The sequence below is a fragment of the Hemiscyllium ocellatum genome, chromosome 4 (genome assembly GCF_020745735.1).
Source record: "Hemiscyllium ocellatum isolate sHemOce1 chromosome 4, sHemOce1.pat.X.cur, whole genome shotgun sequence".
NCBI classification, from domain to species: Eukaryota; Metazoa; Chordata; class Chondrichthyes; order Orectolobiformes; family Hemiscylliidae; genus Hemiscyllium; species Hemiscyllium ocellatum.
Genome location: NC_083404.1, coordinates 113,546,157 through 113,560,863, shown reverse-complemented (window position 1 = coordinate 113,560,863; position 14,707 = coordinate 113,546,157). Strand labels below are relative to the sequence as shown.

Below are 14,707 nucleotides of genomic sequence, written 5' to 3'. Positions count from 1 at the left end.
ATGAATTCAACAGCAAAGACAGTAACTAACTGTCAGTTAGCAGTGTGGGTTTCTTTTTCTCTTTCTCTCCTGCACTGATCTCACCATGTGCTTCCTTTGTATGTTCTTCTCCCTTTTAAAAGTGCTGTTTTTTTGACCTTTTTTTCTCCAAAGTTCCAAAGCAATGCAACACCATATAAAACAGTAATTGATGCTTCTGGAATTCGAGGAAATCACCTCCAGCGCCTAAAGTACCTCAAAAAAGGAGCATCTGTTACAGCCAGAAATTTTTCCTGTTCTCCATCTTGGATTACTCAGGATGCTTCTGGAGTTTCTCTAAATTTTAAAGGTGAATTCATCAATGTACATCAGTAAATGAAGTGGTTCTAACTTTGAACCCTAGGAAACTCTACTGGTTCCAGGACATGGGAGTTCTTCAGAGTTGTTCCAAAATTCTTCAGCAGCTTCAACAGTGACCATCCCTCCAACATTCCCTCTAATAGCATAGCTGTGTGTGCATGCAGCCACTTGAAGGGTCTATGTCTGGTTATCAGCCTTCTGAGTGTATTCACATGTTCTGTCCAGGAGGTATTGCCATACACAGACCTAGAAGGCTCACACAGAGGAAAAGGTAAGGTCAGAAATGAAGATGTTCACTGAGGATTGTCCATCAAAATGTTCCACTCATGTCTACTCCGATATTTGTTCCCTTAGAGTTTTCATCTGCCACCTGCTTCATTCTATGCTGTGCCCTCCTCAGATACTGTTTAGCTAACTCACCAATCTGATTTAATCTCTCCTTCACCTCAGATACATAATCCAAGTGTGAGATCTTTGACTCAATGTTGAATTGTCCAATTTCAAATAACCTCCCTTCCCTCCCCATGACTCCCTTCCACTCCTCCCAGCTACCTATCGGAATCATTCCTCCCATCAACCAACCAGGTTGTACCCTCTACCTGTCTTCACCTATCCCCACTTCACTACCCAACCCCTGCCACCCTCTTTTTCTGCAGCTCCCTTGACCTCAAGAAATTGCTGAAACGTCAATTTCTCCACCTCCTGATGTTGCCTGGCTTGCTGTGTTCTTCCAGCCTCCTGCTTGTCTACTTTAAATTCCAGCATCTGCAGTTTTTTTTTGTCTCTAACCAGATACTTGTCGCGGCCATTAAGTGGCAAGGGCATAACCATTTTCAGCAAGAGAGAATCTGATCATTGTCCCTAACATTCAACAACACTACAATCATTGCCCCCCCGCAGTCATTGATGCCCTCTTATTTGCCACTGACTAAAAATAAATTTGTAACAGCCTTATAATTATGATTTTTTTTAGTGCAACATTTCTGAAGGTGACGCAACAGATTTAAAGTAATGTTGAAATAAAAGCATATGAATCCCAGACTTTATAGAGGAATACAGAACAAAAGTTAAAAGATTGGATAATTTGCACCCAACTGGAGTATTGTCAAAACATGTGGTGCTGAAAAAGCACAGCAGGTCAGAGAGCGTCCAAGGAACACGAGAATTAATGTTTCGGGTATAAGCCCTTCGTTAGGAATGTCTGAGGAAAGATCACCTAAAAGGCTATCTCTGATTGCTGTTTACGGATGCTGCCAGATCTGCTGAGTATATTCAGCAATTTAGGCTTTTTTTAGTAAAGATCTTATATGATTAGTAAAAGAATCTGTAGGAAAACACTTTTACATGATAAGGATGGTGAGAAAGATTCAGTTGTTGCCTTTAAAAGGAATTTGTTTGAATACTTGTAGGAAAAAAACATATAGCATATAGAGAGCATTGTGATATGATTGTGATTAATTGTTTGCTGATGTAAAGAGCTGGTGGACTCAATGTACTAAACTGCTTTAGTTCTGTGCAATTTTATGATTCAGTGTAATAGTGTTGGACATAAACTTATGAATCACTTAGTTTTCATATATTACCTTTGCATAGAGGCTTCAACATGAAAAGAAAGAATCCAATTATAGCAGCATCATGGAAGAACTGTTTAAGCTATTTCCAGGTGATGACAAGCTCATGGATCAGGGACCAAACAGATGTCGGACATGTGCAGTCATAGGAAATTCTGGCAATTTAAAAGGATCTAACTACGGGCCGTCGATTGATTCTAATAATTTAGTGATGAGGTAAGTTGCTTGATACTAAATAAATATGTTGCCCAATTATTAGTTGTGTAAAATATAAGCTCAGAACTCAACAAGTACGGCTTGTAATGGCTTACCTATGGTTACAATTTCACAAACCACTAATTAACACTTTTTAAAATTACTTTAACATAAGCAGCTAAAAGAGAGGAGGAACCAAATTGGAAGGAAGTAAGAAAGTATGCCAGCTCTTTGTTAATTGAGTTTCAAGTTCAAATTCTATGCAAGAAGGAACATGATTAATACAATGTTTCTGCTTTGTGCTTTTCTTATGTTGTTCACTTACCATAGATTGGCAGTGTCCACTGCTGGACATTTGAATCCGGGACAAACTTGGCTTGGCAACCTAATCTCTAGATCAGTAATGATTTGGCGCACATTCCAAGATATGGACCTCATCATGACAAGATACCAAAACACTGAGAGAATGTTGCAAAAGTAAAGAATGTGTTCGCTGATAAGACTTTAAATAGCAATCTTCAACATCTACTTCCCCTTCTCACCCTGATTAAGTGTTCAAATGCAAACCCATTATGTTGGTGAGCTGCGAATTATATTTGTGTCCTGGTCAACAATCTTTTTTCAAGTAAAAGAACCAATGTATTTAGCTGTTTAGTCATCCCAGTATTCTTTGTGAGATCTTGCTCCATGAAAAATACTCTCCTGTATGTTTTCACTGCAACTGAAAGCAATTACATGTATTTGCGTATGTAGTCGTTTGAGACATCCTGGATATTGCTGCAGTTGGATTAAGAAAGGCACAGTGTTATGACAATGTTTCATTGGGTAATGCATTATGCAGGGAGATTGTACATCAAAAGTTCCCAGATTTTATTTGCACTATTCTTGAAGAGTATTTGGTGCAGTCTTACAATATAGATTGATCTGTAAATGTCTGTCTTACTTGCGTGGGAACTGAAGTAATTTTCTTCGTATCGATCCAGTTTTAGCACAGATGAAGAATCAAAATTGGAACCTTACTTACCTGCATGGTATAGCCACTCAAGGTGCATTTATTACTCAGTGTGGCACTGACAAAGTATATTTTTTACTCCTAGTTCCTGCCTTTCCTCAGTAATTCTCACTGAGATAAAGTTCCACAGATGCTAGTTGTCTTCAAGTTCTTCATCCAAGTGACCATTTGTTAATAATGAACCATTTCAGGCTAATCCACTGCCAAAAATGTAAAACACCAACTTCCATAAGTTATAATATAAATTCTAGAACTGCACATACTTCTACAGTTGTGGCCTAACCCAACATTTTATACAGTTCCAGCATAACCTCCCTGCTCTATGGATTGCCAAATAAAGTCAAGTGTCTCATGTCCCCTCTTATGGAATACTTGCTTTCAAGCCAAGGCACTGAGTTTAAGATCAGGGAGGTTATGCTAGAACTTCAATAAAAGTTCATTGGGCAAATGCTGGAGTATTGTGTACAGTTCTGGAATCCACGTTATAAGAGGGATGTGATAACACTAGAGAGGGTGCAGAGGAGATTTACTAGGATGTTGTCTGGGATGGAAGGTTTTAGTTATGAAGAAAGATTGGATACATTAGGGTTGTTTTCTTCGGAGCAGAGAAGACTGAAAGGGGATATGATCGAGATGTATAAAGTTATGAGGGCCATTGACAGTGTAGAGAGGAAGGAACCTTTCCCCTTGCTGGAGGGATCAATGACTGGATGCAGATATTTAAGGTAAGGGAAAGGATGTTTCGAGGGCACATGGGGAAACATTTTTACACCCAGAGGCTGCTGGCAATCTTGGACTCACTACCCATACAGTGGTAGAGGCAAAATCCGCATAACATTTAAGAAGTGTTTAGATGTGAACTTGCACTGCCAAGACATATCAGGTTTTGGCCAAGTGGTGGAAAATGGGATTAAAGTAGTTAGGTAGTTGTTTTTGAATGTCATAGACTCAATGGGCCAAAGAACCTTTTTCTATTCTGTTGACAGCTATGACTCCAAATTTTATCATACGTATTTTATATTTACATGTAAACTTACATGTTTTGATTTTATAAATCTTGCCAAAGCCTTTCACATGAGCTTTAAACAGCATTGCATTCTCAATGACTTGCAGCAAAGGGTGAAAGCATCGAAACTCCTAATAGTGGTGATTCATGGCAGCTGCCAAGCTGTTTTGAATTCTCTTTTTCCCTGAGATCATGTGAAACCAGCTAAGCAAGTGAGACAGGCATCATCATTCCACTATGATAATCAAATTCCTTAGCGTGGGTTCAGCTGTGAAGAATGTAATCCTTGAAATCATTTACATTTTGACTGTGCTCAAACAATATAATATTTCACTGACACCAGAAAACAAAGTATGACACCGAGCCACAAGGAGCTATGGGGCCAAATGATCAAAATCTTTATTAAAGAAACAATGCCAGGTGCAGAGACGTAGGGACTGGGTATTCTAAAGCTTGGAGCCCCTGTAATTGACTGCCAAAAGTGGACTGATTCAAACTGGGAAACACAGAAGGCTAGAATTACAGAAGCACTGATAATAAGAAGATTGTGGTACTAAACAGTGATAAGGAGAGGTGAGGCCACGAGGTTTTGAGAATAAGGATGAACACTTTGAAGTCACAATGTTGCTCACTTCACAACCAGTATTGATCAGTTAGTACAGGGGGATTGGGGAACAGGATTTAGTGTGACTTAAGTCATGAGCAGCGACATTTTGGATGACTGGGTAACTTCAAGTCTCAAAGGGTAGAAAGTGGGAGGAATATATTTGAATAGTTGAGCCTGGAAATAACAAAGGCATGATTCAGTTTTGCAAGGGTATGTGCTGATTTGAGTCATGTTACAGAAGCGAAAATAGAACTTCTTCTTGAGAAATAAGTAAGAAGTCAGAAGCTCATCTTGTGACACCACAAAACCACAAAGCTGAACTAAGCATAGCTCAGACATAAGCTCTCAGAGCTCCTAAATCAGTCTGATGGTAAACACTGAAAGCTAATAATGCTGAGACCACCTACAATAGAATCCCCATATCCGCAAATTCGGTTTCCGCGATTTCAGTTATCTGCAGTTTACCGTGTCCCAAAAATATTATTTGGAACATTCCAGAAATAAATGCAGGGGGGGCTGCCAGGGAGGTAGGTTTCCCATTTAAGTGGTAGGGTTCGCTCCTATCCACGATTTTGGGCATCCATTAGGTCTTGGAACGTATCACCCATGGATAGGGGAGACACCTGTATAAACAGAGAGAAAGCCTTGCAGTTATGTGGTTTCCATCCTATACTTTTAAAGGCATTGGATGAGAACATTACAGATGTCAAGGCAGTCGTTTTCTAAAGTTCTTGGAAATGGCCTACTCCCGTTCCTAATTTGTATGTCCCTACCTGGTATGTTATCTTGATTTGGGTAGGTTGGTTGAAAAGTTGCACAAATTAAGAAAAATGAGAGAGTGACCAGTCAGGTTGTAGTAAAAACCAAAATGCTGGAAATACTCAGCAGGTCTGGCAGCAAATATTTCAAGCCAGTTATACTTCATCAGAATGGGGAATATGCAAATTAGTTAGCTGAACAGCCATTGCTGGGGTTTATTTTGGGCCTGGATTTTCATCGAACCAGAAGTCTTGGTACCTTATCGAAAATGTACCCAGGTCATTAATTACGTGGATTTTGACAAAGTGTTTAATAATGTTCCCAACTAAAAACTGTTTGCAAAAAAGTGAAATTCATGGAGCTGAAGGCAAATTTAGTGAGCTGGTTAGGAAATAGGCAGAATGAAAGTGAGTTCAGAAAATGGGAGAATATGGCTAGTGGAACCCCAAGATATGTATTGAAACTTCATCTATTCTCTAGATTCCCCAGTTCTGAGGGAGGGTCACTGAACCAGAAATGTAAACTCTGGTTCCTCTCCACAGACACTGCTAGTTCTGCTGAGCCTTTCCAGCAATTTCTGTTTTTATTCGCTATATTAATTAATGGCTTAGGAGAAAGTGAAGACTGCAGGTGCTGGAGTGTCAGAGTTAAAAAGTGTTGCATTGGAAAAGCACAGCAAGTCTAGCAGCATCCAAAGAGCCAGAGAGTCCTGATGAAGGGCTTATGCCCAAAATGTCAACTCTCCTGCTCTTTGGATGTCTGATCTGCTGTACTTTTCCAGTGCCACACCTTTTGACCAATTAATGGCTTGGATGATTAGACAGAAAGCTACTTGGCTGATGAAACAAAGATGGCCAGTGCTGTAAACTGTATAATGAAGTGGAAAATTAGAAGGAGATGTCTATCTATTATGTAGATAGGCAAAACTGTGACATATTGATCTCAGTGTAGCCAAGTGTAAGATCATCCAATAAAAAAGAACAATGTGCTTTCTAGATGTGGAGGCCCAAGAGTGCATCATTAAAAAATGAACAGGTGTAGAAAATAATCAAAAATGTCTAATGGAATAGAGGCCTCTCTCAAAATGAATAAAACGTAAAGGGGTTAGAAGTTATGCTTCAGGTGTAAAGCATCAGTTATATTATACCTGAAGTAGTGTGAGCAGTTCTTGATATCACAGCTTTATTGGCCTTTGTGGGTGTATAGTGTAGATTTACTACAGTGATATATGAACTCCAAGCTTTAAGTGAAAGTAGAAATGTTTGAAAAGATTTGCATTCATAGAAACTGAGAAGTTGAGGGGTGTCTTGATCTAAGTTTTCAGGAATGCTGAGACAAACTATATCCATCAGTTGCGCAAGGGAACACAGCCAAATAATTGGAACTAAAATAAAATTAAGAACAACTTCTTCACATTAAAGAAATGGTACAAGTTTGGAACTCTCTCTCGTAAATAGTACCTGGTGCTAGGGCAATTGTTAAATTTAAGCCTGAGACTGTTTTTTTTGTTAGTTCAATGGTACTAAGGAGTATGAAGCAATGGAAAGCATAGAGGGTAAAAGTCACAAGTCAGCCATGACCTCACTGAACAGCAGAACGGGCTTGAGGAGTCAGAAGGCCGACACTTAAATAAATATTTGATGATTACGAAACACTTTTTATAACCTCAAGATGTTCCAAAGTGCCTTGCAACCAATGGACATGTAGTTAACAATGTGGTAAAACCGTGACGTCGAACACTTCTTCCGTCGTCTCCGCCTCCGAGCTTACTTCCGCAATCAGGACTCCCGCCCACCTTCCGAGGACCCGTTCGCCCACCTCCAACACACTGCATCCACCTGGACACCCCGCGCTGGCCCATTACCCACCCTCTACCTCTTCATTTCCAACTGCCGCCGGGATATTAACCGCCTCAACCTGTCTACTCCTCTCGCCCACTCCAACCTCTCACCCTCACAACATGCCGCCCTCCAATCCCTCTGCTCCAACCCCGACCTCACCATCAAGCTAGCAGATAAAGGGGGCGCAGTGGTAGTCTGGCGCACTGACCTCTACACCGCTGAAGCCAAACGCCAGCTCGAGGACACTTCTTTCTACCGCCCCCCCGACCATGACCCCACTCCCCATCACCAAACCATCATCTCCCAGACCATACAGAACCCCATCACCTTAGGAGATCTGTCATCCACAGCTTCCAACCTCATAGTCCGGGAACCCCGCACTACTCAGTTCTACCTCCTTCCCTAGATCCACAAGCCTGACGACCCTGGCCGGCCCATTGTCTCAGCATGCTCCTGTCTCACTGAACTCATTTCTACCTACCTCGACACTGTCCTATCCCCCCTAGTCCACGAACTCCCCACATACGTTCGAGATACCACCCAAGCCCTCCACCTCCTCCAAGACTTCCGTTTCCCCACCCCCAATGCCTCATCTTCACCATGGATATCCAATCCCTCTACACCTCCATCCGCCATGACCAGGGCCTCCAAGCCCTCCGGTTTTTCCTCTCCCGATGTCCCCAACAGTACCCTTCCACCGACACTCTCTTTCGTTTGGCCGAACTGGTCCTCACCCTGAACAATTTCTCCTTTGACTCCTCCCACTTCCTCCAGACCAAAGGGGTAGCCATGAGCACCTGTATGGGCCCCAGCTATGCCTATATCTTTGTTGGCTACGTAGAACAGTCGATCTTCTGTAATTACACCGGCACCAATCCCCGCCTCCTCCTCCGCTACATTGATGACTGAATTGGCGCCACCTCGTGCTCCCGCGAGGAGGTTGAGCAATTCAACAACTTCACCAACACATTCCACCCTGACTTTAAATTTACCTGGACCATCTCTGACACCTCCTTCTCCTTCCTGGACCTCTCCATCTCCATTAATGACGACCAACTTGATATCGAAATTTTTTACAAACCCACCGACTCCCACAGCTACCCGGACTCTTTCCACCCTACCTCCTGCAAAAATGCCATCCCATATTCCCAATTCCTCAGCCTCCGTCGTGTCTGCTCCCAGGAGGACCAGTTCCATCACAAAACACACCAGATGGCCTCCTTGTTTAGAGACCGCAATTTCCCTTCCCACGTGGTTAAAGATGCCCTCCAACACATCTCGTCCATATCCCGCACCTCCGCCCTCAGACCCCACCCCTCCAACTGTAACAAGGACAGAACACCCCTGGTGCTCACCTTCCACCCGACAAACCTTCGCATAACCATCCCCCGACATTTCTGCCACCTCCAAACAGACCCCACCACCGGGGATATATTTCCCTCCCCACCCCTTTCCGCCTTCCGCAAAGACCGTTCCCTCCGTGACTACCTGGTCAGGTCCACGCCCCCCTTCAACTCACCGTCCCACCCTGGCACCTTCCCTTGCCACCACAGGAATTGCAAAACCTGTGCCCACACTTCCTCCCTCACCTCCATCCAAGGCCCTAAAGGAGCCTTTCACATTCTTCAAAGTTTTACCTGCACATCCATCAATACCATGTGTTGTATCCATTGCTCCCAATGCAGACTCCTCTACATTGAGGAGTCTGGACGCCTCCTAGAAGAGCGCTTTAGGGATCATCTTCGGGACACCCGCACCAATCAACCACACCGCCCTGTGGCCAACATTTCAACTCGCCCTCCCACTCTGCCGAGAACATGGAGGTCCTGGGCCTCCTTCACCGCCGCTCCCTCACCACCGGACGCCTGGAGGAAGAACGCCTCATCTTCTGCCTCAGAACACTTCAACCCCAGGGCATCAATGTGGACTTCAACAGCTTCCTCATTTCCCCTTCCCCCACCTCACCCAGTTCCAAACTTCTAGCTCAGCACTGTTCCCCTGACTTGTCCTACCTGCCTATCTTCTTTTCCACCTATCCACTCCAGCCTCCCCACACCGACCTATCACCTTCATCCCCTCCCCCACTCACCTATTGTATTCTATGCTACTTTCTCCCCACTCCCACCCTCCTCTCACTTATCTCTCCACCCTTCAGGCTCTCTGCCTGTATTCCTGATAAAGGGCTTTTGCCCGAAATATCGTTTTTACTGCTATGCTCTTCCAGCACCACTAATCCAGAGTGTAGTTAACAATGTCACATGGTAAACACAGCTTATTCACAACAAGCTCTGACAAAGACCATTATGATAATAGCTAATTTTGATGATTCAGCTTTAAGGAATAAGTATTGACCAGGACACCATGGATAATTCCTATACTTGTTTTTAAAATTGTAGTGTCTCAACCTCCATAAAGTATCTCAAATACATCTGGAATAATTTTAACATTTACTTAATATTTTATTGTCTTCTGAGATAATCAGGTTTTCTCTCTTTGCCTCCTGTTCATGTAGAATGAATCGGGCACGGACTGTTGGCTATGAGGCAGATGTAGGCAGTAAAACTACGCATCACTTCATGTACCCTGAAAGTGCTCGAGATCTTGCAGAAAATGTTTCTTTGGTTCTCATCCCTTTTAAAATATTGGACATCCAATGGCTAATTAGTGCTTTTACAACAGGCAATATTACTCGGTGAGTGAATAGCTAAATCTTTGCAAAAGAATAATAGTAAGCAAGCATTTAACTCGTGGTGGTCAGTTTCTCTCCATATTATTTTTATGTTTCTATCCCTTGCCTGCCTTCTTGAATTGAGAAGACATTGACACATTTTGAGTTAGTTCTTGCGACCCTCCTACATCTACCCATGTGTAAGACTAAACAAGTGGCGTGTAGACTTCTGGGCTGTAAGGAGATGTTGATTGATCAGAATGCTCATTCAGAACATACTTGGAGGAATGGAATAAGATTGGGTCATTCATTTGTCTCTTTGTAAGTGTCTGTTAGACATCACAATTCTCAATTAAAATGGCATGTAAACTGAGATGCTTATCAAAGGTAAAATGTTCATCAATGATCATTAATTATGAATTTTACATACAAACTTAAATATTAGCCACAGATAGAAGCTGTTTGGCCTTTTGAGCTTGCTGTTCCACTCAGTAAGAACATGACCAATCTGATTGCAACCTCAACTTTGCATTTCTACCTACCCCGATAACCTTTGACCTACTTGCTCATCAAGAATTTATCCACTTCTGACTAAAAAAAATTCAAAAACTCTGATTTTGAAGAAATCAAAAAAACTGCAAATGCTGGAAATCAGAAACAAAAACAGAAATTGCAGGAAAATTTCAGTAGATCTGCCACTATCTGTGGAGAGAAATCAGACTTAACATTTCCGTTCCAGTAACCCTTCTTCAGAACTGATGGCGGTTAGGAAAATGTTGTTTTTTATGCGGAAGATAGGGTGAGGATGGAGGATAAGGAGTAAACGATATGTGGACATAGAGCCTAAAGAGAGAGAAGAACAATTAGATAGTCAAAGGAGTGAATAACGGTCAGCCTAGGAGAATGCTAAGGGATTCATAAACTCATCTATGCCGACCAGATATCCTAACTTAATCTAGTCCCATTTGCCAGCACTTTGCCCATATCCCTATAAAGCCTTCCTATTCATATACCATCCAGATGCCTTTTAAATGTGTATGGGCAATATTAGTGGCTAACAATGTGTTGTGTGTAATAGACAATGTGATAACAAAGCCTGGTGTATTGGAGTTTGGGGTAAGGACATAAGAGAAAGTATCTCAAGCCCTAACATTGTTGGGCTCAGTATTGAGTCCAGAAGTTCTCAAGCAAAAAATGAGGTGCTGTTTGGATCCAGTGACGCTTCCTCAGAACTCTGAATTTTAAAGAAGATAGTTTCAATTCATGAAATTACCAGAGAAAAAGTTCATTATCTATATTTTAAATGGGCAACCTGTTATTTTGAAATGGTGACCCCCCCAGTACTGGATTCTCCCAGAAGAATAAAGTTTCATTCCACATCTACCCTGTAAAGACCCCTCCGGATCATAAATGTTTAAATTCTCATTCTTCTAAACTCCATCAGAAATGAGCCTATCTTATAAAGCCTCTCCCTTGTCATTAGAGAGGTCATATAGAAGCGTAATAATTCTTCTCTGAGCTAGTTTCAATACATTTACTTCCTTCCTTGATTAAAGAGACCAATATAGTACACAGTATTCTAAATGCGGTCTCACCAATGCTGCGTGAAACTAGAGCATGCCCTCTCATCTTTTGTATTCATATTACCTCACAATAAACAATAACATTCTCTTAGTCTTCCTAATAATTTTCTGTACCTGCATACTAATCTTCTGAAATTTATGCACAAAGACACACTAATTCCAAAGTATCTGGAGCTTTTTTTTACATTCAGCTAACATACATTCTTCCTATCAAAATGAACAACTTCACATTTTCCCGCATTGAATATCATTTGCCACTTCTTTGCCCACTTGCTTGAACTAGCTTTTCGTAACTTCCTTGTCTTTGTGTCATTAGCAAATTTGTTAATCCTCTCTTTCAAATCTTCATCTTAGCCATTTCTGTGAATTTTAAACAGTTGCGGTCCCAACACTGAGCCCTACAGCACACCATTTGTCTCAGATCTTGCCAATCTGGAAATGACCCATTTGTGCCGACTGTCTACCTCCTGCCAGTCAACCACTCATCTGTCCATGCCAATATAACTTTGATACCATGAGGTTTTATTTTCTGCAGTAACCTTTGGTACAATCACATGAACATACAAATCAGGAACAAGTGCAGATCGTTCAGCTCTTTGAGCCTGCTTTGTCTCTCAACAAGACTGTAGCTAATCTGATTGTAGCTCAAATCCATGTTCCATTTAAAATCCATTGCAAACCCTTGCTTAATAAAAACCCATTGATCACTGCCTTAAAAAAATTAATGAGCTCTGCTTCCATTATCTATTCCAGAAGAAAACTACAAAGACTCATAGCCTGTTGAAAGAGGTCTCATCTCAATTTTAAAAAGGTGACTTCGATTTCACCCCTACTTCATGATTCTCCCATAAAATGAAACATTCTCTCCATAGTCACTTCTAGTTATCTTGTATATTGCAACCAAGTCACCTCTTACTGTTCTAAACTCCAATGGAAACAAGGCGAGCCTATTCAACTTTTCATCAAAGTAGAACCTTTTCCATCTAGGTGTTAGTCTTGTAAATTTTTAATGAACTACCTCAATGATATTATTATTCTTCTTAACTAAGGTGGTCAATATTATACTCTAGCTGCTGTCTCATCTTATAAGATGCCTTTTGGAAAATCTAAGTGCAGTATATCCACCAATTCCCTTTTATTCACAGCACATGTTACTTGCTCACCATAAATCAGTTAAATGTGAGCTTGCATTCACAAAACCATGTTGAGTCTGCCTATTAATAGATTATACCAGTTTTCCTACAATATTAATCTAAATACCTTGTATTTGCCTGCTTTGTGTCCCCAACACATTTGAATGAAAGTTACATTTACTATTTTCCAATCTAATGGAATTTTCCCTGAATCTGGAAAAGTTTGGGAAATTAAAAGCAACGCATGATTTATCTCACTGGCCACTTCTTTAAGACCCTAGGATGAAGTCTATCAGGAAGCAGCCACTTGCCAACATGTAATTCCAAACATTTGTTCAGCACCACTTCCCTGGTGATTGTAATTTTCTTGAGATTCTTCTTATCTTCCATTTCCTGATTTACAGCTGTTCAAAGGATGTCAAATTGATAAATAGGAAATGATGAATGAAGCATATATTGGAGGTTTGTTAGTAAAAATAAAGCTTGTGAAATATGAAGTAATGTCCTGGCATGGAATAAGGATTAACTAACAGCCAGAAAAAGAGAATAGGAATAAATGAATCATTCTCACAGTGATAGACCGTAACTAATGGGATCATTAGGTGTCCACAAGGATCAGTACTACTGTGTTCACAATATATCGATGATTTAGATATGGGGGCTAAACGTAATATTTCCATGTTTGAAGATGATACAAAGCTAAGCAGAATTATATTCTGTGAGGAAGATGTAAGACATTTTCAGGAAGTATTAATGACTACATAATTAAGCAAGTATGTAGCAAATGGAATATAATGTGGAAAAATGTGCTTTTATTGACTTTGGTGGGAAGAACAGATTGAAGGCTAGTTCCTAAATTGTGAGAAATTGGAAAGAGTGGATGTGTGAAGGGATTTGTCAAGCTATTAGAAAGCTACTGGAAATGTGAGCCTTTATAACAAAAGGATTTGAGTATAGCAATATGAAGTCTTGCTTCAGTTGTATAGAAGCTTGGTTAGAATGTCGCCTGGAGCCTTTAGATTTGTCCTTTTCTTTGCAATTTCTAGTCTAAGTTATGATTTAAAGTTGAGATTTGTAGTCTCTTGTCACAGTCTATTTGCCATTTCCCATATTAGTATTTTTCTTTGTTGCCTTGTCTCTGCTCTTTGATTTGCCACATTTTCCCAAATAGATCCCTTGGCCTGGCTATTTAATTCAGAACTCTCTCTACTCCTGAGTGATGTGGCTTGCATATCCTTTCTTAAGTCTGGATCACATTTAGAATTGAAACAGTACATTTTGGTTAAACGTTAAATGCAAACAAAATTTGATTTTTAGGAACAGTTTAAGGTCTCCCTTACTGACCCACTCTGTTCTAAATCATACTCAGATGTGGCGTAGACCAATAGGTAAAATAAATGTATTTGTTCAAGTTGGTCAGTAAGACATGACTCAAATTCATTTTGTTTAGTTTAAATTGTGTTAGATGAATTAATGACACTTGCTGCATTTATTCTTACATGTTCAGCACTTACATCCCAGTGATGCGTCACATCAAGGCAAATAAAGACAAGGTGAATTGAAATTTATTTCTTTATATAATTGTGAAGGCTGTTTGGTTGATTGCTGAGGCTGTGTTTCTATGATTGTGCTGAAGTAATAATGCTTAACTCGATCCCAGAGCATAGCTAAATGAGACATCTTGAAATTTGTCAAATTAAACATTGGTATTGAATATATTATTGCTGCAAAGAACAAGAAGTGTTTTGCTGACCAAGCAAGTTAGTACGTGGTAAAACAGATTGGTATGTGATTACGTTACTAGTCTAGGCATCTAGAGGTCCAGACTAACAACCTGGAGACAGGGGTTCTGATTCCACCACAATAGATGAAAAATAAAAATTCAATTAGTTAATTAAATGTGGAATTGAAGCTAGTATCAGTGATGATGACCATGAAATTACTGAGCTTTTGTAATATCCCATCTAATTCACTGACCCCTCTTAGGAAAGGG

The 14,707-nt window shown here is 40.7% G+C and overlaps 1 protein-coding gene across 6 annotated transcripts in view; it reads left to right on the top strand.

The window, feature by feature from the left end:
* The window catches only part of LOC132815076 (CMP-N-acetylneuraminate-beta-galactosamide-alpha-2,3-sialyltransferase 1-like), a 145,824-nt gene that overhangs the window by 69,159 nt on the left and 61,958 nt on the right, over nucleotides 1-14,707 (top strand). For all 6 annotated transcript variants that reach the window (XM_060823785.1, XM_060823786.1, XM_060823787.1 and 3 more), the window contains 3 exons: nucleotides 1,933-2,126; nucleotides 9,843-10,022; nucleotides 14,222-14,267. In XM_060823785.1, coding sequence (XP_060679768.1) covers nucleotides 1,933-2,126; nucleotides 9,843-10,022; nucleotides 14,222-14,267 — 420 coding nt within the window. The remainder of the gene's footprint in view (nucleotides 1-1,932; nucleotides 2,127-9,842; nucleotides 10,023-14,221; nucleotides 14,268-14,707) is intronic.